General features: G+C 36.5%; 1 protein-coding gene across 1 annotated transcript in view; it reads left to right on the top strand.

Annotated features, from left to right (window-relative positions):
• Positions 1–25,396, top strand: part of BIRC6 (baculoviral IAP repeat containing 6) — a 171,505-nt gene that overhangs the window by 38,154 nt on the left and 107,955 nt on the right. Inside the window, exons 16-39 of the mRNA XM_035892009.1 lie at positions 4–165; positions 746–876; positions 1,716–1,877; positions 1,988–2,119; positions 2,387–2,484; positions 3,617–3,764; positions 7,405–7,538; positions 8,662–8,796; positions 9,319–9,506; positions 10,156–10,470; positions 10,875–10,974; positions 11,447–11,661; positions 11,850–12,058; positions 12,378–12,724; positions 13,679–13,898; positions 14,820–14,953; positions 17,514–17,651; positions 18,384–18,511; positions 19,115–19,246; positions 21,132–21,347; positions 21,741–21,924; positions 22,315–22,470; positions 22,828–22,961; positions 24,597–24,750. Coding sequence (XP_035747902.1) covers positions 4–165; positions 746–876; positions 1,716–1,877; positions 1,988–2,119; positions 2,387–2,484; positions 3,617–3,764; positions 7,405–7,538; positions 8,662–8,796; positions 9,319–9,506; positions 10,156–10,470; positions 10,875–10,974; positions 11,447–11,661; positions 11,850–12,058; positions 12,378–12,724; positions 13,679–13,898; positions 14,820–14,953; positions 17,514–17,651; positions 18,384–18,511; positions 19,115–19,246; positions 21,132–21,347; positions 21,741–21,924; positions 22,315–22,470; positions 22,828–22,961; positions 24,597–24,750 — 4,072 coding nt within the window. The remainder of the gene's footprint in view (positions 1–3; positions 166–745; positions 877–1,715; positions 1,878–1,987; positions 2,120–2,386; positions 2,485–3,616; positions 3,765–7,404; positions 7,539–8,661; positions 8,797–9,318; positions 9,507–10,155; positions 10,471–10,874; positions 10,975–11,446; positions 11,662–11,849; positions 12,059–12,377; positions 12,725–13,678; positions 13,899–14,819; positions 14,954–17,513; positions 17,652–18,383; positions 18,512–19,114; positions 19,247–21,131; positions 21,348–21,740; positions 21,925–22,314; positions 22,471–22,827; positions 22,962–24,596; positions 24,751–25,396) is intronic.

The raw sequence follows: 25,396 nt of genomic DNA, 5'->3' as shown, positions 1-25,396 counted from the left end.
AAGTACCGCTCATTTTTAATTCATGTTAAAGCAGTGAATGACAGAGGCACAGAAGAAATCTGCAATGGTGGCATTAGACCAGTTGTTAGAATACCATCTCTAAAACCTCAGACTAACAAGGGCCATTCCCTTGCTTCATTGTTGGCAAAAGTTGCAGCGGGCAAGGTAATGAATAGCCAAGACATCTGTGTTAAAAGTTATAGAACTGGTATGATTTACATCATCTGAAAATGAAACAGCTGTTAGGGGAATTAAGATCCATTTAAAAACTACTTTTTAAAGAGTTGACACTGTGTTAACACGTTCAAGAATCAGAGTTCAACATCTCTTAAGTTGTTTTTTCTGTCCAAGCGTAGTTGAAAAGGTCTGTTCTGCCACTTCCCCGTTCTGAGCACCTGTTTTTGAAACTTCTGTTTCCATGAGTGTTTTCAGTAGCTGAAACTACTTCATCTTCTTAGGAAGATTTTTGTGTGTGTCTTTTACTCTTGATAGTTGTAGTTGTAAGATTGGATATTCATCTTGTGGACATTATTAGAATGGTTAGAACATAATAAATTACAGAATATTGTTAAATGTGATGTTCTATATTAAAGCAATTGGTGAATAAAAATTGTCTAGTACAATGCTCAAACTGAGTGAGGAATTTTACTGAACTGTATGCATTTCACTGAACACGGTATACAAATGAAGCAGTCAAAACCAGTGTAATATATGAATTTTTAAATTTTTTTTCCAAAATAATCAGGAAAAGCCATCTAGCAAAATTGAGGCCACTAACTCTTCAAGAAAATCAGATAATCTGAGAGGCTGTGACTTACTTCAAGAAGTCTCTGTAACGATTCGAAGATTTAAAAAAACTTCCATTTCAAAGGAAAGGTTAGTAGGTGGTTTTTAATTCTAAAAAGTATTCGCTTCACATTTCTCATAAAATACCTGGTTCTCAAAATACCTCAGGTTGAACCACTGTTTCAAGTTGTCATTTCGTAAATGTTTTTTATATGGAAAATCCTGTAAATTGTGAGTTCGAGGGCACTGCGCTGTGCAAATTGCATGTTGAGTGATTAATTGCTTGACTTGAAAAGGCAAATGTAAATAAGTTTTCTTGATAAATTAGATAAATTACTTGCATGCTTTGCTAAAATTTTTTTTTAAGGAAGCACCTTTTTATTTCTGCATGTTGTCGTGTTTCTTACAGCAGAGTATATTATTTGTCAAAAAGTTTAGAATCAAATTTAACTAACAAGTTGTTATTCAAAAAAATTAGTTAAAGTATCTATGGATTGGTACTACTACAGACCTAAATATGAATAATATACTATTTCATTTGTATTACCACTGCCAACCCACAATGGTGGCACTGTCTGTAACAGGGTTAAAGAGGTCAAAGAGGCTGCGAAGAGGTACTGCCAAAGAGTGTTGTAGGTGATGAAAATGTGTTTAGGTTTAGAAGTTACTAGACAAGTTATCAGGGGGAAAAAAAATCCCTGAAGGTTACTAAATATACAGTAACCTAGGAAGTGCTGTGAGCAGAAAATAGGAAAGTTGGGAATGTGTGCACGGAAAGTATCATATATGCTTGTGCACTAGTTTTGCTCTCATCTCGGCATCTTTTTGTCATCACTCCTAAGACAGGATACAAAGCTGGAGGGACACTTCAATGGGAGAATGGCCATATTGCATAATTCTGTTTTTTATTTCCCTCCCCTCCTCCCTAGAGTTCAACGGTGTGCCATGTTACAGTTTTCAGAGTTCCATGAGAAGCTGCTCACCACTCTTTGCAAGAAGACAGATGATGGTCTGACTACAGAACATGCTCAGAGTCTTGTACTAGACACGCTTTGTTGGCTGGCTGGAGTGTATTCAAATGGTCCTGGCAGGTAAGAGAGAAATTGTGCTTAAATTAGCATGGCTGTTCCTCAGTGTCAGCTCTGTTAAAAAAAAATAAAGTTTGATATGATTCTCTGAAGTATGCAACTTGTTTTTACAGCTCAAAGGAAGGAAATGACAGCTTGCTTTCTAAAACACGTAAATGTGTCTCTGATATAATACGTGTTTGCTTCTTTGAGGCTGGGCGGAGCATAGCTCACAAATGTGCACGATTTCTTGCACTATGCATCAGGTCAGTACTAATTATATGTATTTTAGTATATTTTTATTTTTTATATGTTTGGGGTTTTTGCATGTAGTCTGAATTGTATATACACGTTTTTTATTGTTTAACATTAGATTTATAAAGCAACAAGATCTGTAAGATCTTCAGTTGAGGAAAAATGCGTTAGGGTATGATTGGAAAGAACATCAGTCTTCCAACTTCATCTTCTGGAGGAGATTTCATGTTTCATTCTTGCTTCATTAAATGTTGAAGTGTTTATGTGTTTCTTTTTAGCAATGGCAGGTGCGACCCAAGTCAGCAAGGGTTTGGATCAGTTCTTCTAAAAGCTTTACTTGACAATATGCCTCTCTTGCCTGCTGCTGCAACAGGTGGTATGTATACAATGTTTGTTGTCATAGAACTACACAGTACATTTGTTGTTTGGCATGTTTTGTTGGACTCTTGTGAAATAAGAATTGTTCAGTTAGTACAAACTGCTTCTTGGAGTGGTCTGGTCAGGTGGTATCCATGTATGAAGTAAGTGTGTGTAAATGATGGAATTTTAAGCAAATTAGCTTTTTGGGGAGAGCTTAAGTAAGTTTTGCAAGATTTTCAGAAGTGTTCAGCAACTACAGATTCTGTTGACATAAGTGAGAGTCAGGATTGTCTGTTATTTCTGAAAATTAGGGAAGTTCCTTCAGGGAGCCTGACTATGCAAATGATGTCCAACTAGCAATCCAGTTCTGTTGCACCAAAAGGAAACTTTTAACCAAATTGAATTCCTTCCTCATGTGCATTGCAGAGTAATGGCATCTTAGCACCTTGTTGAAACCTTTTGAGTCCCAGATAGAATGGGAAGACGACTTTAACACTTGTCTCTGGGGTGGCAAGGCCTGCTTTGTGTTTTTCACACCAGGAAAATTAGTTTGCAGTCCAAAATGCTTGTTGTGCTACCATACAGGTAGAAATACTTAACACACTGCTATGGAGTATGGAATGCACAAGGGGGAGGAGGAGGAGGAGGAAGTTGAGGTTTGTCTTTCTGTGCTGAACCACTGCACTGTGCTCCCAGAACTAATCTGTAAGGAAACAGTGCCTCCAGCAAGAATAAGGAGACAGCAGCCAAAACCAAAGCATAAGAGGAGAGGAAGAGTTGAATCTAGAGTAAGGCTTGGCCCTGAAGGGATTGAAACCCCTAGCCTAGCACCTTTGTCTATCAAGAGCATTTTGATTGTTGTGCTTAGTGGAAGCAGTGGGCAGAAGCAAGGAAAGAAGTATGTACCTCTTGGGAATCATCTTTTCTTCAATTATGAATTAGTTGATAAGAGAATTTGCAGTATTTGTGGAAACTAATGATTACAGAATGATTCTAAATTGAAGTCTCTCAAAAAAAGGGGAGGGTGTATTCAGTAACGGTTAGAAACTTCATTTATCAATTCCATTGATTATGCTTCAAAGTATGCTTTCTGAGCGGAAAATCCACAACATGTTTCACCTGAAATTAATTTTTTTTCTTTTATACAGGATCTGTGTATTGGTATTTTGTATTGCTGAATTATGTAAAGGATGAAGATTTGGCAGGATGTAGTACAGCTTGTGCATCATTGCTAACTGCTGTGTCCCGACAGCTGCAGGATCGCCTAACGCCTATGGAAGCATTACTTCAAACAAGGTACTAAGAAATGTGATGGTTGTAAACTTTGTTTGAGCAAGGATTAATTTCATACAGCTCTGGAAAACACTTTTGACTTGGACAAAGTTGAATATAATCGCTATCTTGCAATTTACAGTGCACTTTAAATCAACAAACCTGTATGTAATGTTTGAAGTCTGCAATCCTCTAAGTTAGTATTTTTTTTTTTAAAGGACTATAATCCCAAAATACGTGATAAAATCTTGTTCTCAGGTGGATCCTTACGGTCTTTGCTACATTCCTCTTCTCAGTTGCTATTTTTTTTCACCATCTGTAATCCTTGCAGTTGATTTGAAGACTTATCCCAGCAATAGAAATAGTGACTGGATAATGGAGGATTTTGAAAAATACACAAAGTGAACTGGAAAAAATAAAGTTTTGTGTTTTCATGTTGAATTTTCTTTAGAAACCAAATGGAGGAGAAAAAAGTGAAAATTCCACCTGACATGAGAATGGCACCGTTCTGTAGGAATTGACTCATTCCTTCATATAGATTGTTTCCAAGTACTTCCTTTAAGCAGCATATCTGAAATAGAAAGTTTTTTCCTTTCTGGTTGCCCACTTTTGAGTTTGACACATGTGACATTTCAGGTCACTTAGTGGTGAACACAGGTGTCTGCATCTGAAAGCTTTTGGAAGTGAGCCCCTGTTCTTGGCATCCTTCAATCTTAGGTTTTCTGAATGTTTCTAGATAGTGTTTTACTGATTTCATTCTTGGAATTAAATTTGCTTTCTCTTTTATATCAGCATCCCCATGGTTAAGAATAGCAGCAGACATAACTGTCTACTCCCATATTTAATTACTATAGCTGACTGGACTGACTATTTCTTGACTTAGTTTACTAATTTAGACAGAATTTACTGGCCTTTATATGTCTACAGATCAAGAGCATACTGTAATTTCTTGGGTTTTTTTATGTACACGATAAGTATTAATATACATTTAAAAAAAAAAAATCAGTAGGCAGCCATTGCTTTACTCTTTTTCCCTTCCATCTCCCTGAGTTGTATTTTATTGAATTCGTGCGCATTTGTGTTGCAGAGTTTATAGTACTGTTTTCTTCTTCTTTGTCATTGTTCCCAAGACATTTGGTAATCAAATAAAAGCAGATGTCTACTTAAAGAATCTGCACATTTGTGTTGTCTTAAGGCAGGGTAGTATTCATTTCACTATCATATGCCACAATAAAGCAAGTAAAACTTGCAAGGATAAGGCTGGATGGGTGTGTTACATGACTTGCAGTTCAGAGAACAACAAAAAAGGGATTTCAGACAGTATTTTAGCTGTCCTACAACAAAGCAGGTTGGCTTGTCTGTAGGAAATCTGACTAATTTCTCCAGCCTGTTCTTGAAAGCACCTGATTAAAGTAGTGGTGGAATTTAACTATTCTAAATATTGTATGCTATTACATGGCTTAATTAATCTTATCATTAACACTTGACCTATCTCCTGCCCGCATCTAATCTGAAATCTCTCCTGCTGCAACTAAACCCTGTTAGTGTTTGTGTCCAGTCCACCTTGGTGATAAAGAGCGGATTATTTAGTTCTTAACAAATTTTGGACGTCTAGAGGCTGTTTGTATCCTGATTGTGTTCTCCAAATCTGTAGTCATTCTTAAAGGATTTCTTTGAGCTATTTTCTTTGGTCCTCATCTTCCTGAACTGTGGTACACAAACTTGTAAATGTTATTCCGGTTGAGATCTCTGAGTGACGCAGAAGAGGTATTTCACATAGTTTATATTCATTACTGCACAGATGAATAGGGTGCTGGATTTTTTTATGTGACATTGTTGAATCATTCAATGTTTTTTGTTGATGTAACTTCTATATCCTTTTCTGAAAAGTGTTGCTAATGCAACTGTGAACCTGTTCATTGCTGCTGAAGGATCAGTAAAAGGCACTGTGCTTATTGAAACAAATCTCGGTTGGACAGAATTACATTTAACTCTCTGCAATACATTCAAATTCTGATCCAGTTCTACAGAGCTCTTGTAACCCCTTTTTAGGTTTTATCCCCTGCTAACTTAATAAATCAAACTCTTTGCTTAAATCATGCAAGTAATCAGTGTTAATGTTGAGCTGACCTAGTTTATTTAGTTTGTAAACCTGAGGTCTAAATCAGGCTGTTAAGGTACCCTACTGAATTTTTTCCGAGCGTTTTTATGTGTTTTAGTAACCACTTTACAGTAGCATGTTGTCTTACTTTGCTTCTGAAAAAAGGTCATGCAGCGAACACGTGGGTCTTGCTAGATGTGCAGTATGCACTGGTTTTGTGCAGTGCATTCTTGTATAGAGCAGTCTAGGTTCATCTAATGTGTTGTTCTTGATATAAAGTTGTCATCTTAAATCTGCTACCTTGTAGGTGTTTGTAAGTAACTTGGTTGGGGAATGTATGTTAAATGGGTTGATCTGCAACTCTCAGATTATTCTTTTTTTTATTTTTTTGAAGATCAGTAGCAGTTATTGCCCTTTGGTATAATGTCATTTTCTGACTCGTCACCCTCTTAGTATTGTATGGCAAAAGGCATTGAGCACAGCCAATGTGGAAGCATTTTAACATTCAGAGAAGTCTAGAACCTGTTCTATGTTATTGCTGGTGTTGTACTGTTCATGTAGACATTTATCCTTTTGTGACTACTTGATCAAAAAAGACATTTAAACACTCCAACCTTCTCAACACTGCCTTTTGGGGGCTTTCCTCGCCTGCTAAAGAACAGAGAAGCTGCTCAGAGGCAGAGGGAGAAGGGGGTGGAGGAACTTCCCGTCGCTGCTGATGTGTTCATGGAAATATTTCACATTTGTTCTGGCTCTTGCCAGTCAAAGTACAAAGTATGATATGTTTTTCACTTTTGTACCTACACAGATGCATTCTTTCTTTCTATTCCTGCTTAATAATTTGGCCTGATTTCCATTTTTTTCCTCCTCTCATCAGTTGCTGATAATAGGTATTGGTACACAAAAAAACCAACACTGGTTTTGTTATTACTTTGGGTTTTCCTTTCTCTTGGCTTATAAAACCCCAGTGGATTTCGGACCACCTTGTTACCTGAGCAATTGTGTTATTTTTTTCCTCTACAGTACTTGCCAGAGTAGGAGTGATGAGATTTTCTTTTGTTGAGATGTTTAAAGTACTTGCAAGTGTTGATTGGTACCCCTCGCAGCAGTTTCTTTTTACTTCAGCTGGAAGAACAGGCTGAGGTGGAATTTCTTTTGCTGTTTTGGAAAACAGTACTGTGTTTTTATTGACTTCAGACAAATGTCTGATTTACCATGTGCAGGCATGCATGTTTCTGTGGCTAATTTGTCTAAGGCTTGTAGCTCCAGTTTCCATGCCTGAGTGTGATTGTGTCGCGTTTCCAGGACAGTATTAAATCTTCAAAACTATGTAGTAACAGAGAGTTACTTATTTAGCATCTTAAGCTGTTTGAAAAGGTCACCTAATAAATGACTTCAATGAAATATAAGTAAACGGTAATTTCTAAGATATGTCAATTGAATGAAAAGATTAGTTTGGAATATAATAAATCCTGGTTATGAAATACTCGGTCTTTTTTTGTAAATATTTTTTTATAAATTCTTCTTGTTTCAATAGTGCTGTTTGTCTTATTCCATTTGCAGATATGGATTATATAGTTCGCCTTTTGATCCAGTTCTGTTTGATTTGGAAATAAGTGGGTCGTCTTGTAAAAACGTGTACAACAGCAGCATTGGGGTACAGTCAGACGAAATTGATTTGTCTGATGTTCTATCGGGTACGTATGTTTAACAGTAATCTATTGCGGAATAATTGGTAATTCTCTCTGTTATACTGTTTTCCTTTAGTGAAGATGTGGTTTTATACTTTCCATCTGTTTTATAGCTATACATAATGAAGTTCAAGATACTCTTTTGCTTCATGAGATCTTTTACATTTCCTGTAGCCCTTAGGGCAAGAAAAAAGCCTCTTTCTGGAATCTATTCTTTTCTTATCCTGTAGAAGATCTAAGAAAAGGCTAGAGATTAAACAGAAAGGCTACTATCATTCCCTGGGTCAGAGTCATCTAGGAAGCATCTGTCACTTCTGTTGACCAGTTTCCTCGAGATATGTTATTACTCACTTAGACTGGCAACCGCCTCATAGGCAGAGAAACCTAAATGGATTTTTCTGAAGTTGGGAAGCTGCCATATGGCACTCTTCTACTTAAATATTGCAGATTTAATGAGATATCTTTTCTCTTTCAGAGGCATTAAAATACCTTAAAAGCATATTTGTATCTGTCCTCTCAGGTTAGTTCATAAGTGAATCTTTAGGCCATGGAATGTCCTAAGAATGAGACAATTTCTGCCTGTCAGGAAATTCTTTTCATAGTAAGCGTATTCATCAGTCATAGTGACTCCTTTCCTTTTTTTGTATGCTCTTGTCTCTCTTCTTCCCGTCCCTCTCTCCATACCACACTGTGAATTTGTTAGTATATTGAATAATAGTCTAGTTCTTATACGAACTTGGTGTACGATCTTAGTTGGACTGTTATTTTCTTTCTCTTCCTTACCAGTAACAGCAATGTATTTTTTGCAAGCTAATTTTCTCACTGTGTAGAAAGAATAGAGCATCCATGTATAATTTATTTCTGGAATTAAGAAGGCTACATTATGCTTCTGCTGTCACATTTGATAGTTTGACTTAAGATACTCTGTTCAGATATGGCAGCATTATCCATTTTAAAATATACTTTCATTTATATTGTGGATCTGATAGTGTAAAGGTGTTTGTTCCACAACGTGAAGCAATAAAACATGTGGATTATATTTAGTTGTCCCTTTCGACTCTTCATGACTTGAAATGTTGCTATCAAGAAAACATTAGCTGATTGTGCGAGATATTTATTTCTGTTTCAGGAAATGGGAAAATAAGTAGCTGTGCAGCTGCTGAAGGTAGTTTTACTTCCCTTACTGGACTTCTGGAAGTTGAACCTCTGCACTTTACCTGTGTTTCAACAAGTGATGGAACTAGAATAGAAAGGGACGATGCAAGTACGTTTACTGGTATATACAATTTTTCATTTTTTCTACTTAGAATAGTTCTACAATATATTTTTAATTGGACATAATGAGCACTGTTTGACAAGCAGATTGCCTGTAGTTTTAGAAATATTGAAATTTTTTTTTTAAATAGTTACTGTAAGTGAAGTTAAACTTCTTACAGCTTAACAAACAAACTGGATTCCAAATTTATTGATTTGAATCAATTTGTTTCTATCGGAGAATATGACATACAAGCTCGCATCTTTACCTTGCAGCCTTATGTGGCAAAAGAATTCCAAGGCATTAGATGGCTCTTCTGTAATGAAAATGTTGCATGTACGATGAGTGTGCATAGTCTATAAACCATATACCTTGTAATTTGAACTGATGTTGCTTTGTAGCAAGAACTCGATAAAAGGAGATATTTCTCTTATTTTTACATTGCTCTTAACAACTAGTAAGGAATTAAATTAAAGTTGTAATTTCTTTTCTACATACCTGTTTTTGGTTTGTTTGTTTGTTTCATGCCAGTGAGTACCTTTGGGGTTACCCCAGCAGTTGGTGGCCTCTCTTCTGGAACGGTTGGGGAAGCCTCGACAGCACTGAGTTCAGCAGCCCAGGTAGCTTTGCAGTCTCTCTCTCATGCAATGGCCTCAGCCGAGCAACAGCTCCAGGTGCTGCAAGAGAAACAGCAGCAGCTTTTGAAGCTTCAGCAACAGGTTGGAGGCTATTTGGCTATTTTTTAATGCTGTCTCTAAACTTCAAAAGCTGAGAAAGTAGTTGCAGAGCTAGTTGCCTTTTTTTTTTTTTTTTTTTTTTTTTTTATCTCCGTAGTGTATTTGAGGAAGGAACAGCTCTGTGCTGAGAATCACTCTTAATAAGCAAAATGCTGAGAGTGTCTCCCATGCTGCTTTGGTCTTTCAGTCTTGTTTTTTATGTATTTTGAGGGGGGGTTGGGTAAGTCTTAATACATACACATATGTATGTATACATATATATCAGTCTGAAATTGAAAAAGCCCACTGAAATGAAAAGCGCAATTGCTGACACAGGGAAGTACCAGTCATAAAGCCATTGTCAGTATGAAGCTTGGCGGTGTTGACTCTACTTTGCTGTTAAAAGTTTTAGGGTTTTTTATTCTTTTTTGATTACTCCAATTAATTACTCAGGTTCCTCAGCAGGTGAGGTCAAATTGAATCAAGTTTTATTTTTCAGCTTATAGTTGGGCATCTAACGTGCCTGTGTTGAAGGTAGCTTGGATTTATTAAATCTAGTTTTATAATGACGGTTGAACTTGCAGTTCAATACTACTACTATGTTCACAAGCAGCATTATCTGCTACATACACTGCTTCCATTTTCCCCACAGAAAGCTAAGCTGGAAGCCAAACTACATCACACAGCAGCAGCGGCGGCGGCAGCAGCATCAGCAGTTGGTCCTGTTCACAACTCTGTGCCTTCTAATCCAGTAGCAGCCCCAGGGTTCTTCATCCATCCTTCAGATGTCATTCCACCCACACCAAAAACAACTCCTCTGTTCATGACTCCACCTTTGACTCCACCTAATGAGGCAGTTTCTGCTGTTATCAATGCAGAGCTTGCTCAGCTTTTCCCTGGTTCAGTCATTGATCCCCCAACAGTTAACCTTGCAGCACATAACAAAAATACAAGCAAGTCTAGAACGGTAATTATTTTGGTTTGTTTTTCTTACTGTAAGCCCTATCAGGATCTAATTTGTACCTGAGTACTAGTAAATGTCTGTTTATTTGGATGAGATGTGAAAACTCTATCACTAAAATTAGACCATATGAAAAGGAAGACTTATGAAAGCAAGATAGAGTTGGTTTAGTACCTCAGATCGTTTCTTTTAATTGGAGCTAGCTTAACTGTATAAGGAATTATTAATCCTTTGAACTTAGTAGTTAATACATTTTGATGGTTCATGCTCAAATCTAAATGAGGTGAGGTGTCAAAATTGTATGTCTTTAAATCACGAGAGGTTTTCTTAGAGTCCTTTGTGAAGAACAGCTTATTATAAATGCACAGATTTTAATGACTTAATTTCACTCATGTTTTCTCACTTCTCAGAATCCACTCGGATCTGGTCTTGCTATTGCAATATCTCACGCTTCACATTTTCTTCAACCTCCACCTCATCAGTCAATTATTATAGAGCGAATGCATTCAGGTAAAACCAGAATTCCTAATAATAATTTTGACACATTTTCCAATAAGAAGCGGAATATTTTCCAGGGTCTTAAGTAAGTTGCTTAGCTGCAGTCTCACTTGGCTTTCCAAAGAAAAGATATTGCTCAGTTTGCATTTCTGTTGTATCTGGAAGTTTAAGACCCAGCATTCGGTGATGTTTATCAAGTTGAAAAATCCTGGGAGCGGGGGGAATATGTTGTGTCTCTGGACAGAGCATCTGTCCTGAAATAATGCATAAAAACCATAGTGTCTTAATTTAAGTTGAAGCCAAAATTTTCTTTTCAAAGGGTGAAAGCTGTAGTGAGGGAATCTGAGATTGTGCAGCTATTTTTAACCTCAAATATACAGCTTTTGAACAATATATGAACAATGGCTTTATTGCTTGAGAAATCACATCTCTTCACTGGTTAGTACACACTGGTATTTTAGGCAATCCTGTGTTTTTCCACTAGGAGCAAGAAGATTCGTGACCTTAGATTTTGGAAGACCTATACTGCTGACGGATGTATTGATTCCCACTTGTGGAGATTTGGCTTCTTTGTCAATTGACATCTGGACTTTAGGAGAAGAAGTGGATGGAAGGCGACTGGTAGTGGCTACTGACATTAGCACACATTCACTTATTTTACATGACCTGTTGCCACCCCCAGTTTGCAGGTTTATGAAGGTAAAAGGAGATAAACTTCTTACTCTCATCTTTTAAACTCTTGATCTTTGTTAGCATGTGAACTTTCTCTTAAGTTCTCTTCAGACCAAACTTTAGTTGGCTGTACGTTTGTTACGGATTTTTGTCTTGGTGTTTATTTTGCCTATTTTGATACAATTGTGTTACAGTGTAGTTGTATTCTCTTTCAGATCACTGTTATTGGTCGATATGGTAGCACAAATGCCAGAGCAAAAATCCCCTTGGGATTTTATTATGGCCATACCTATATCTTACCATTTGAAAATGAGCTGAAACTAATGCACGATCCCCTCAGAGGAGAAGGTGAAGCCGCAAATCAGCCAGAAATTGACCAACATTTAGCAATGATGGTTGCCTTGCAAGAAGACATACAGTGCAGGTTAGAAGAAAAAATAAGTGTACTTACTAGTTATTTTAACTTAAAACACTGGGATATCATAATGTTACAGATTTTTTTTTTCTTCCCATGATATTCTTCAGATGGCAGACAACTGCCTTTGTTGTGGAATCCTTACAGTGAATGTCTTTATAGCAGTAACAAAGGCTAGACTGTATTTTTTTTTTTTTTTTTTTCTTCAATATCTGTTTTGACAGTGCATTCAAAATGGACCAGAAGTTGTCTTCTGGCAGGGTGACTGTCAAATGTATTGCCATTTGCTAATGTCTATTGAATTGTGTGTTGGAATGTTTCCCTTTAGGTACAATTTGGCCTGTCATCGGTTAGAAATCCTTCTTCAGAGTATTGACCTGCCACCGCTCAATAGTGCTAACAATGCCCAGTACTTTTTACGAAAGCCAGACAAGGCAGTAGAAGAAGACAGCAGAGTATTTTCTGCTTACCAGGACTGCATTCAGCTACAGCTTCAACTCAACTTGGCTCACCATGCTGTTCAGAGGCTCAAAGTAGCTTTAGGTGCAAGCAGGAAAACACTGAAGGAGCAATCTGATCCAAAAGAATTGATTCAGATGTCATCCACAGAACAGTTACGCACCATCATTAGATACTTGCTGGATACTTTGCTTAGTTTGCTTCATTCTTCCAATGGTTAGTATTTTTTGAGGTTTTGATATTTTCAGCATGTTAGTAGAAACAATTTGCCAGTGTTTCTATTTCTTGATCCCTACTTCCCCACTATAAAGCTTTTAAACGATGTTCACATAGTTTTACTATCATTTTACTAGCTGGTAACATACAGTGTAGAGTTTCACCAGTGGCACCAAGCTGACCTAACCACTTCCTGCTCCCTGAAAGGATAGGAGAAGGTGTCGAGGTCCTTCTCCTTTTTCTGTAGTCCTGACTGCATATTCCTTTGTTCAGATAGTCATCTGATCCTTCCGTGGGCTGATTCAGTTTGCTGAAGAAACAAAAGGATGCCCAGGCAGAATACTCATGTTGTTTTCATAGATAGGATCAGCTTGTGGAAGGATCTGTAAGCATCAAAGCCTGTGCAACACTGGGGATGGATTAGGTAGTTAGAAGTGGGGATGGAAAGAAGGAAATGCTTCAGGGAGGGGGGAGGTCATAAACGCATTATCTCTATTCAGCTCATGATTTTTAATATCCAGTAAGGATTTCTGTTTCCTAAACTTGCCATTGAGAGTGTTCTTAGACAATCAGAATTGAAAGGTCTGAGTAGGAGTGGTGGGTTTTTTTCAACTGAAAACTAAAAGGCAGAACATTGTTCTATTGATAGGTGTGTCTGTCTTGTAATTTTTGTGGCAGTTTGTTCTTAAGCATAATGACGGTTTGGTTTTTGCTTCCTGTAGGTTCCATGGCAGTATTTGCACTGACGTGAAATTGATTTGGTTTTGACCAAATGGCCTGGTCTTTATGGGTTACCTGCAAATTATCATCTCTCCATGTGTTCCCTCCTCCTCCCTCCCTGTGCCAATTAGTCTAATCGTAACAGGTTTAAAAACTTCCTGCAGACTTTTTCCTCCTATGTTTTCAAGTCATTATCTCTGTAAACATAGTTGCTTGTTCTCTTTTTCTTAAAAGGGCACTCTGTTCCTGTGGTTCTGCAAAGTACTTTTCATGCTCAAGCTTGTGAAGAATTATTTAAACACCTATGTATCAGTGGAACCCCAAAGATACGGTTGCATACTGGCCTCCTTCTTGTTCAGCTCTGTGGAGGAGAAAGATGGTGGGGTCAGTTTCTCTCAAATGTACTGCAGGAATTATACAATTCAGAGCAACTTCTCATATTCCCACAAGACAGGTAAGGTGTAACTCTATATTGACCTGTGGATCACTTAAGCAATTCCATTGTTCAGAACACTGGAATTGACAAAATGGGACTGGAAGGTTACTTTCCATCTATTCCATTGATTTAAGAAATAGTCCCAAAAAAGCACTGCAAATGATAAATGTCTGATTGCATTTAATTTATTGCACCTATTTGGTGCTTGCACCACAATAAGTTGCTATTTTTCCTTGCTTGGAGATCTTCACATACCTAGCAGGATTGCTCCCCAGTGTCAAAAATCGCTTTCTCCTTTATCAGGCTTAAAGGCACCCTCATCGTAGAGCTGCTCTTCTAATGCGTTGGGAAGTAGGATCGAGACTGGAAAGCGCACTATTAGCATTTAATACAAAAGATGGTGATAAGAGCAAACAAGCGTAGAGTTGAGCATTGAATGTTAGATGTGTTGATCATTTCAAATTATTGAGGTCTTTGATATTCTAAACATTAACATTTTATTTTAATCAAACATATTTGCTGTTCTGTGGCTTTCTGCCTTCTTCGGACAGCAGCATTTATATTTTTGTAATTTTTAAAAATTAATTCATTCGAGGGTATAAGAATACATGTATTTAATTCTCTATCCCTGCTATTCGGTATATAATATATAATAAGAAATAAAACAGATGAGATTTTGTTCCAGGTGTATGAAGTGGAATGTTCTGCTGACCTCTTGAGGGTGAAAGAGAAAATGTTCACCCTAAAGTACTGCATTATCCTTACAACAATAGAATGTGAAATCCAGTTCGCTTCCTGGGCCACAGTACTGCTTTCTGTAGGAATCTGCTTGTGTCTCAGATGAAAGCCTAGGGGAATATTGTTCTATGAGGGGTGTTTCAGAATATTACTGGATCTGAAAAAGAAATAAAATCTTAAATATGTAAATTTTATTTTTAGGGTCTTCATGTTGCTTTCTTGCATTGGCCAAAGATCGCTTAGCAACAGTGGTGTTTTAGAAAGTTTACTTAATCTCCTGGATAACCTGCTGTCACCACTGCAACCTCATTTACCTGTGCACAGAAGAACTGAAGGTAGCCCTCTAATTTGGGAAACTATATTTTCATATTCATTATAAGCTAGAAAATGGAGAGACTAGCTCACAATATTTGATGTATTAAAAGAAAAAATTGCTCATTTACTTTACTTCCAAACACAGTTGTCTTTTAAGATGTGTTGAAACTTCTTGTTCTTTAGGTGCTAAGAGATTCCTTCCCCCACCCCTGCAATTAAACCTGAGCAAAATCTATTTGATTGCTTTTAATTCAGCTAGGAAGCTTTAAAGTTTGAACAAAGTGGGGGGAACATCTAATGTGTAGACAGCTCTAGTGACTCTAGTGAATTACTTTGGAATTTAGCGTTTTGGAAAGAAGTGCCCCTTTTTGGTCATGATATCCTTTCTAAATTTCAAGCTTTTGACATAAAATGTGGTTATGAAGACAGATTGTTTAGGTGTATCTGCATGGTTTCTGCAAACTACACGGGGTTTTTGTAATCGCAAGGAATTTACATTTTTTGACCCTGAAAAAGTTACTGAAATTATTTTCTGCAAACTTCATTTCCTTTGAGTGTTTTCTTCACTACCCTAAGTTTGAAGAAAATGCTTGCTTTTGAAAACATCAAACTCTAGGCTACTTCAGTTGCTATGTACGTGTAGCGGAGCATTGTAGAAGATACGTTGTTTAAAATTCTTAGCATTTTGACGTTGATAAATGCCAGCTGAGACTCTGTCCTTACTTTTTACCTTGTTTCCTGATGTAAACAAGCCTACAGCTGGTGTCAGAAGCTGTCCTATTGCTTCCCATTGGTCTACCATGTACTTTCTCTATCGTGGCCATATCCTGCTGTAGTCTCTAACTAGTTTGAGGCAAACCCAAGCTTACATCTCCTCTACCTCTGTTTGCACTCTCCCCACAGCTGCCAATTCCTTTCATAGCTCTTGCCTTACTAGTTGTCCTCACGGAGGACTTTAGGAAGCAGAAGTAACTGATACTTCAGAGCTTTATTTGCTGGTCTTCCAGCTTCCTTCCTCCTGGACAGTACAGGTGAGTACTAGGGCATTATTATGTGTGGTGGAAGCATCAAGTACGGCAGAAGAAAATCCTGTTTGAGAACTATCACACATAACTAAGGGTCAAAGGGGTGCAAACTTACTGGGGAGAAAGTCAGAAAACAAGGACAATCAGAGCAAGAGGTGAGTGTTGTGCCTAGAGGGAAGTTGTCAACTTTGAGGCAGAGGGGGAAAAAAAAGGAATAAGCAAAAGACACTTGGAGGGAGGGAGAGAAGATGAATTTTATTATTTTTTTTTTTAAGAGATAAAAGGAGAAGAAATGCACTTATTTAAACAGACATATGAAAAGGTATATAATTCACTTCGCAGCAGGCTCCTTTCTTTCTGTTCTGCCAACCACAAAGGTGTGTAGCGGTCACCAGTGCTACTCATTTCTATTTCTGCAACTTAGTCTGCAGTTCCTGTTCAGGTCCTGTTGTGGGGAGGCCTCCTGTTCCTCTGCCTGCTTGGGGTGGGCTGCTTGCTGCCGGTGTGGACAGAAAACAGGAATTAACAGTCAGGGCCTGCATCCTGTTGCTTGGGCTGCCAGCACTACATGTGATTTTGGACAAGTCATTTCTGTGCCTTAGTTTTCTTGTTTGATCTGGAATTAATAATAGGTTGAGTTAGTCAAAGCTTTTTTGAGGTCAGTGCGTGAAAAGTGTAGTGTAGTTAAACGTGGCTCAGCACAGTGCACAGATGTGTAACCTCTAGTACTAATGATTTTGCTGTACTGATATTATGTAAAAGTATGCCATTTGCATAATGACTGGTTAAGTGGTCATTAGTTGTAGGTTTCTGGTCTTTATAGAGTACTCAGGAGTTCACTTTAGAACTGTTCATTTAGATTTGCTCATGCACGCAAAGATTTGTCTTGCATGATGTGTAAGATACGGGCGTTTTTTCCCTTCTGCCTGTACAAAAATACTGCATTTAATGTGCGAGACTGAAATAGGCAATAGCCAGTCAGTAGTGCCACAAGCATGGTTCAGCTAGTCTGAACTCAGTCTTGGCTTTCCTGCATCTTATTCAAATGTGTACATGAAAATCCACTAACAAAGGAATAAAAATCAAGGTATTTGGGTGCACGGTTATAAATGTCTTGTTGGAGCCCTGGTTGATGGAGGAATTTCACACTATGGAATTTGAGACATCTAATTCATTGATTTAATGCAAGCAGCTATCATTCTGCATTTGGTATTTAAGAAATTTAGACAAACAATTTTTGACTTTTTTTTTTTAAATGCTGCTTGATTTTTAGCTATAATGGTAGAGGTGAAGCTTTTGATTTCTGACTTCATCAGACTGAGAGAACTGTGACATTTTCTCTTGCACCGGAGTTCTGTACTGAATGTTTGGTTTCTTTCCTCATAAGTGCTCAGACTCATCCTCATTTAAAAAAAAAAAAGAAAAAAGGAAGTGGAATCTTTGTGGCCTAGTGAAATGTGTGTTATCTAATGCTTTTTATGATTTCTTTAAAACTAGTTTGTTATGACTGAAGTCATAAACTTTATTAAGCCACTCAAATCTATTTATTTTGAAGGAGTTTTAGACATTCCTATGATCAGCTGGGTTGTAATGCTGGTGTCCAGACTACTGGATTACGTAGCTACTGTTGAAGATGAAGCAGCCACAGCCAAGAAACCTCTGAATGGAAAAGAGAGGGAACGATTTTTGACAGGTATGTAACACTTATATCAAAACTTGCTTCAATGGGTATTGGTTTGGGAGCTGTTCAAATGCTTGAAATGTATCTTCAAGTCACTTGAAAAATGAGATTTTAAAAACAGATGTAGTGGTCATTTTATTTGCACTGTTGTCTGCTTCTTTATGTCCCCTTCTCCTTAGAAATATGAACTCTTTCATTTGTTTTAAAGTGAAAAATACAGGATTGATTTTAGTTTGTAAGATGTTTACCCTGTGACTTCCAGACCTGGCAATTGAGAGTACACCACGTTGAGACAGTTTTTATTGTGAGAAAAGGCAACAGTATGACTTTGTAACTGCTTTAGTATTTGCCGTGGTATTTGGATCGAGTACTTTTTAATGCATTTTTTCATCTGTTTATTTTTTATTATACTTTAAGTGGATTAGCTATGGTTTTCTTTGAACATCTTTTCTAAAAATGAAAACTGTAAAGCTTTTGTATTAGGAAGCTGTTCAGGTATTTTTAGTTAGGAAAGTCTTGCTTATGTGTTTTAAAAATAATGAAAAGAAGATGGTACCACTGCATTTTAAAATTACACAGCGGTGATAGTTGTATAACATTAAGAGTTAGATTTTGCTTTTTTCTTTAGTGTATGGACATGCTAACCATTGCTGCAATGTAAATGCTTTTCTCTGGAGTTTAAGTGAGGCTTAATAAGATGGATTAATATCTCCTTTTTTTTTTTTTTTTTTCTATTTCCATTAGGAAACCAGTGGAGTTTTATAAATAATAGCCTTCACACTCAGAATCTGAGCAGATCTACTAAAGGCAACAGTAGCCTAGATAGACTGTATTCCCGAAAGATCAGAAAGCAGCTTGTGCATCATAAACAGGTGACTTCCAGCACGGTAGTGGCTATTTTCACAGAAGTATATCTCATTTACAGTGTATCTCATTTCTTGAAAGAGCAGCTTTAGCCTTGGGACTCATTCAGCCTTGCTTTTGCATAAGTCTGGTTCTGTAGCTAAAGGCTGCCTAACTTCTTTGACATTCGTCTCAAACCATGGGGCATGGGATCTGCTGGAAAAACAAATGTTAGAGTGTACTGTTGCACTCTGTGGCCCATGTTGGACAATAAATATAATTTACTTTCTAGATAAATCTGGGTACACCTGAATAAAGGCACCTAAGCTATGATTTAAAAGTTGGTAATTCTTAAGACACTAAATTTTCATTTCTAAATGCAACCGTGCAGGTTTTATGACCCTGGGCATATATGTCTTGAGCACCTTTAAAAATACTGTTTCTTCTTAAACTTCATCTGTTCTGGGTCTGCTACTAGACCCTTACAGTGTCTTAGTTAAAATTGTATATAAACCGTATTTTAAAAGCTCAAGTTACAATTTGAACTGAAGATTACTATGGTGTGAACATACTGATCCTTTTAACATCTTATTGCTTAAATTTCATTTTTTCCTATTAACATTTTCTTTTAGCAACTTAACTTATTAAAAGCAAAACAGAAGGCTTTGGTGGAACAGATGGAAAAAGAGAAAATACAAAGCAACAAAGGATCATCATACAAACTTTTAGTAGAACAGGCAAAACTAAAGCAGGCTACTTCAAAGGTATGATGTTCTGAAACTGTAACTGACTTCTTGTCCTTTGTGTGAAAAGACCTGTTCCTGCAAAGTCATTTTTGTCCTACATTGACCTTATGTTAAAAAGTTGTTTCATCGTGGCTGCTATGAAGTATATTCTGATGCTGAAAACAGCAGCCATCTGGAAACCTCTTGCACTGTGAAAACTAGTTTATCCTTCTACAGGGGTTTTTTAGGTAGTCATGGCCAAAATCAGTAATAATCTTGCAGCTTTGGGAATGCCAGTCATATCTGTAAAGTTTGGATAGCATATACCAATAGAAATGTAGAAGAATATTTTAGATGGCTAACTTTTACACGTGATACTCTTCTGGATGCTCTCCTGGTTGAGTAATCAGAAAATAATCATGCCAATGACTGCCTCCCTGAACTAATAAATACGACTTGTGAGAATGTTTTCTGAGTTTTCTCAGAAGCTTCTTAGCTTCCTAGAAGTACTTATCACGTAAGTTGTGGCATCTTGCAGTAAGCCCCAGATACTGAGAGTGGATGCGGTAGTTAAAGAATTATTTTGCTTATGAGATGAGGTGCTGAAATTTAGGGATTTCTGGACATGGCAACATGGACTTTGCAGGGAATATAAAGAAATGTGTAAAACTTTCTAGCTACCAAACTTAGGTATCTCTTTAAATGTTTACTCTCTAGTTCCAGAAGTACTAATGTCCATTAAGATGACTAAAAGTAGGTCTGTGGAAAGAGATTATAGAATGTTGGACCTTAAAGGCAGTATAAAGGGAAATTACTTCCAGTAATTATGAAAAAAACCCCAACCCCAAATTAAATACCAGCTTAAAAATAAAGTCCTAAGTTTCCACTAACTCTGCTTGTCATGAGCTGTTCTTTCCTGCACTATCTTCTGCTTTATTCCAGCAGGTTTTATCAGGAGGGGCTGCTCCACTGGTGGCCCCCTTGAGACATCTTTAAATGAGTCACTGGCTGAAAAACGCTGTCTAGCTATTTAAGTTTCACTTCATAGCAGCCATGTTGCATCAAAAAAGCATGTTGAAATAAAGAGTTTTCCCCTTGCGGTATCTTAACATCTCATTATAATATTACTGTACACTTGATAGGTACATTTCATGCAGTTTTTACCACTTCACCTTCTAATCACTTTCAATTATGACAACCTGTGAGTAACTTAAAATATTTATTGCATTTAGGAGAAAGCTGAAACCTTTCTGTTAGTAAATAGTTCCTTCTTTGGTCTATTTTAGTAGCTACTACTTAAGTGAGATCATAAGAGGCATTTGTGTTACCTAATTTTAGCCTGCTTGTGTAGCTGATACAATGAACTGAGCTGCTAAATGTGTGCCCATAGTGGAAGGGATGATTAATAAAAGGACCTTCTTTCCTCCATTGAATTTGTAGACTAGGGTACCCTGGAAGTATTAAGCAAGTTAGAAATTATTGATAATTTATCTAATGTGAAGAATTGAGAAGTCAGCATTATTGTAAGGATAAATTTCCTTATTACCTGTTTTCATATGGGGTTTGCTTTATGGTAACGATAGCTTTATATTAGAGTGTGGAAATATGAAAGAAACTTCTAAAATTCATATTCTCAATTTGTTTTATGGCAAACATAAAGGCTTAATTGGCACTTGTGTGGAACTGGATAATTTCGTTATGAGTCTGTCACCTGAGATAGTATGCTGCCAAAACAAATCTCTGCCGATAAAGCCTTCATTCCATTCCAGATTCTCATATATTCTTAGAGTCACCTTTTTTTTTTTTTTTTTTTTTTTTTTTTAGTTTTACAGTTACTGTTAGTGGTGCCTCAAGATTTTCACTGGGAAAAGATTTAGACATTTGTTTTAAAATGCAACTGTTGTTTCAAATTTAATTATTGCAGCACTTCAAGGACTTAATACGCTTACGTCGGACTGCAGAATGGCCTCGTTCTACTTTAGATACAGAAGTATCAACAACAAAGGAAACTCCAGAAATTGAACCACTTCCATTTACACTGGCACATGAACGTTGTATTTCTGTAGTGCAGAAGCTGGCACTCTTTCTGTTGTCCATGGACTTTACTTGTCACGCAGATTTACTTCTCTTTGTTTGTAAGGTAAACAGAATATGGAACGGCACTCTGTAGTTGCAACGGAGACTGCATTAGATTAACTTTATATTACTGCCTTTTGGCTGGCTTGATGGTAAAAATTAGCTGCAGCATTAAAATCTTTAATACTTTCTAGTGAGGTGTTTTTTTCTGATCTGTTACCTTTTGTGTAAGTTATGATATAATGGCTTCAAAGTTGTGTAGAAAAAGTAACTTTAAAAAAAATTTCCATATAATTACACTTGTAAAATTCTAAAAATTAAGCTAGTAAAAATACCTGATTTACTTCTAAGCAAAATCTAAAAATCATAGAAATTAAAGCTATTACATATTTTCATAGTAAATGAAAAAATATTACATATTTTCATAAATATGAATAGGCTTTTTTTTTTTTAATAGGTTCTTGCTAGAATTGCAAATGCTACAAGACCAACAATTCACTTATGTGAGATTGTAAATGAGACTCAGTTGGAAAGATTGTTGCTGCTTCTCGTTGGAACTGACTTTAACAGAGGAGATATCTCCTGGGGAGGAGCATGGGCCCAGTATTCTCTGACTTGTATGCTGCAGGATATTCTAGCAGGTTTGTTTTAAGTTTGTATTTTTCAGAATGTGCATTACACTTGAAACTTTCTTCCTTTAATGTTTTAGGGGTTTTTTATTATTATGTTAGAATCTGCTGACACTATTAAGATAGAAAAAAAATAATAAAATTGAGATTAGTGTATAAAACATACAATTTAAAATTGCAATTACAGTTAATCCTGAATTAGTGACTTGTGTATTGAAAAGTTAATATTTATATGATCCTGATTATTTGAAAATTATTCAGAACTCTTCCTCTTGAAGAAGTAGCCCTTAGAGAATCTAGAGTTAGATGAAGAAAAACAGACAGTTGGCCTGAACACTGGGACGTTAATTTGTAGCTGGAATAAAGCTTGAAATAGAGTTGTCTGCTTAATCTAATACATAGGAGAGTTATTGGCACCTATAGCGGCTGAAGCTATGGAAGAAAGTGCCTTGGGAGAAGATGCTGGAGCTTCAGCTGGGGATTCTGACGATGCTCTGCAGCAGTCCACAGTTCAGTTAGTGGAAACGATAGATGAGCCTTTGACACATGACATCACAGGTAAATTATTTCATAAATTTCATAATCTTGAAGTATATATATATACTGAAAAAAGTAAAAAAACCCTTTGCTGTTACTCATCTATCAAAATATCAGCAAAAGATTTTTGGTGATAGGATAATTAGTTTCTGAAAATACAGGCAGAAATAAGCAGTTCTTCAACTTAGTTTTACATCTGATCAATAAAGAATGGTTATTTTTCTGATTATTTAAAAAAGGCAACTTGATTGCACTCACTAACGTTTTCCACTAAGAGCTGTAATGTTAAAAGCCTTAAAATTATCCATTAAGTGTATGATATATCCATGTTTTATAGTTTGTACTTAGTAGTATCAATACTCTTTTAATCATTCAAAGGTGCTCCACCTCTGTCATCTTTGGAAAAAGATAAAGACATTGACCTTGAATTACTGCAAGACCTGATGGAAGTTGATATTGATCCTTTGGATATTGATTTGGAAAAAGATCCCCTTGCAGCCAAAGTCTTCAAGGTATGACACACCTGGGGTTTCAGGATAACCTTTACATGTGAAATAGTAAGATCCTTTCTCTCTTACATTAGTGGTATTTGATGGTTTAGACCTGCTTTTAGCTTTTTATAAAGTTTTAATGCAGAAAGGAAAGAATGTAAAGAATGGGTTCACATCTCAGATGTGTTCATGTCTCAGTTGACCACAAAATATTTTGCTTTTGCGTGAAGATAACTATATAAACAAGATGTTTATAACACATGTTAAAGACAACAAAAGAATAATATAAAGGAAAAATAAGGTCTAGTCTTGTCCATTTTTGTTAAGATTAGAGTGCCATTAGCTTCTGCAATTGATCTTAAGAGTTAATAGAGCAAGTATTGTGTTTAAAAAAAAAAAAAAAAAAGTCAGCAGAAGCTAGTGCTACTACTGTAGTTTCAGACTACAACGAGAAGCAACTAACTTCAAAACTTATTTCACTGTGGAACAAGAAAATTATTAAATGCTTTCACTCTTAAAATGGAAGCTAAGCATATCAGAGGTAGTAAAATAACATTTAGATGTAATAGTATATTGTCAAGGTATATTAAAACACAAAAATATTTTGGTTGTAAAGAAACACAGCTGTTCATAACAAAATGGTGAGTCTCTTTTCTCTGTCCATAAGGATGACACTCTGATTTGGAGTTTTCCCACTCTTCTCTCTATTGACTTAAACCTTCAGCCTCATTTGAGTTAACATAAATTAGCTTTCTTACCACTTGCTCAGAAAACACTATTTTTTTTTCTATATTCTCTCATATGTCCTTCCACTGATTACCTATCATGTAAAGATTTTTTTTCTTCAAATCTCGCCCTACCAAAATATGCCACTTATAGCATAATTTTGTGTTACTGATGTTTCCCCCCTCCTTTATTCTGCTGTCATTTCATTTGACAGTACTTCTTAGTCCTCTTCATCCACAGGTATCTTCATGATCTTATTGCCTGATTGGATGTCCTCTAAAAAACAGCCTGAAAAACACTTCTTCATTCTTAATTCTTCTTAAGATTTGCTTCTGTATCTATAAAATGACAGTTGGTATTGGATCTTGCCATTAAAAAGACAGGCATACACAAATCCCCTTCATACAGTCTTACATTACTTTTTTTTTTCTTGTGATCCATATGCTTTCTAAGTGTCTTAAATTATGACACTTGGATAGAGATTATTCAACTCTTTCTTTTGCAGAGCCCAGTACAAATAAATCCTGAGCCTCACTGAGGCTTCAAGGTACTTTAATAGTACAGTTAGTAATATCGTATTCTGTCTTGATAAGTAACTTCTCAAAATATCTGTGTGATGCTCTACTTCCAAATTTACAGTATGGCACAAATCTGTGAATAAAAACCAATACTAACATTTTCAAGTTGGCTTCTTGAACCTTTGAGACAGCTAACTACATTGCTGGATTTTGACAATCAGTAAGGATTCAGTAGCTTATACTGCAATAAAAATGGACACAAAATTTTCTAAAGCTATTGGATCCAGTCTTCTGGTTTTAATTTTTTGTAACTTCAGTGTTTGTTGTTAGTCACTAGACTGCTCAAGTACAAAAATAAAATTTGTAAAGAGTTGCTATTTATGTTTTTCTTGTTGTTCTGTTTGGTTTTAAGCCTATAAGCAGCACTTGGTACGATTACTGGGGTGCGGATTATGGCACCTACAATTACAATCCTTACATTGGAGGCGTTGGAATTCCCGTTGCAAAACCACCGGTAACTACAGAGAAAAATGGATCACAGACTGTGAGCGTATCAGTCTCTCAAGGTAAGCAAGAAACTAAAATTCAGTTCAGGGTCTCTTTTCTGTGATACTGTATTTGACACTTTTGCATAACAAATTATGTTAACAATCTCGATGTGCACTAAGTGGAAAGAATTAAATTTTCTATGTGCCACAGTTTTCCTACGGTAACTGAGAGAATATTATGTCAGGTTTATATTTAAAACAGTCTTAACAGCAGAAAAATCTTCTAACATTTTTGAACACATGCTTATCAGCAGTTTTAAATCATGCCTGTTTTCTCAGGAAATTTTAGAAGCTCTTTTTTAGTTGGCTGATATTTTGGATAGTTGGCTCTACCCTAAGGAATGAGGTGGCACACTTGTTTAGTTTGGGGGAGTACTACTGAACTACAACTGATCTTTCCCCTGCCACACTGGGGAAAAACAGCTTTTGGGTTCTTCTTAGAGAGCTATTACCTTAGGAAAAACAGGCTTAAGCGTATGCAGGTTTAGTCATGTGTGGTATTAAAGTGACTGTGAAAAGAAATATGTGTGTGTTTCACAGAAATATAGTATTTTATTGATTATATATTTCATGGCTGTAAAACTCTTATGCTCAGTTCAGAGTATAAGTTTCTACATTCTGCTTCTGCCACATATGAAAGTGAATCTTCCTGTTAGTGACACTG

The sequence above is a fragment of the Egretta garzetta genome, unplaced genomic scaffold, assembly GCF_000687185.1.
Source record: "Egretta garzetta isolate BGI_Z169 unplaced genomic scaffold, ASM68718v1 scaffold54, whole genome shotgun sequence".
NCBI lineage: Eukaryota > Metazoa > Chordata > Aves > Pelecaniformes > Ardeidae > Egretta > Egretta garzetta.
The sequence above is the reverse complement of the archived record's forward strand: the minus strand, read 5'-3'. Positions and strand labels throughout refer to the sequence as shown.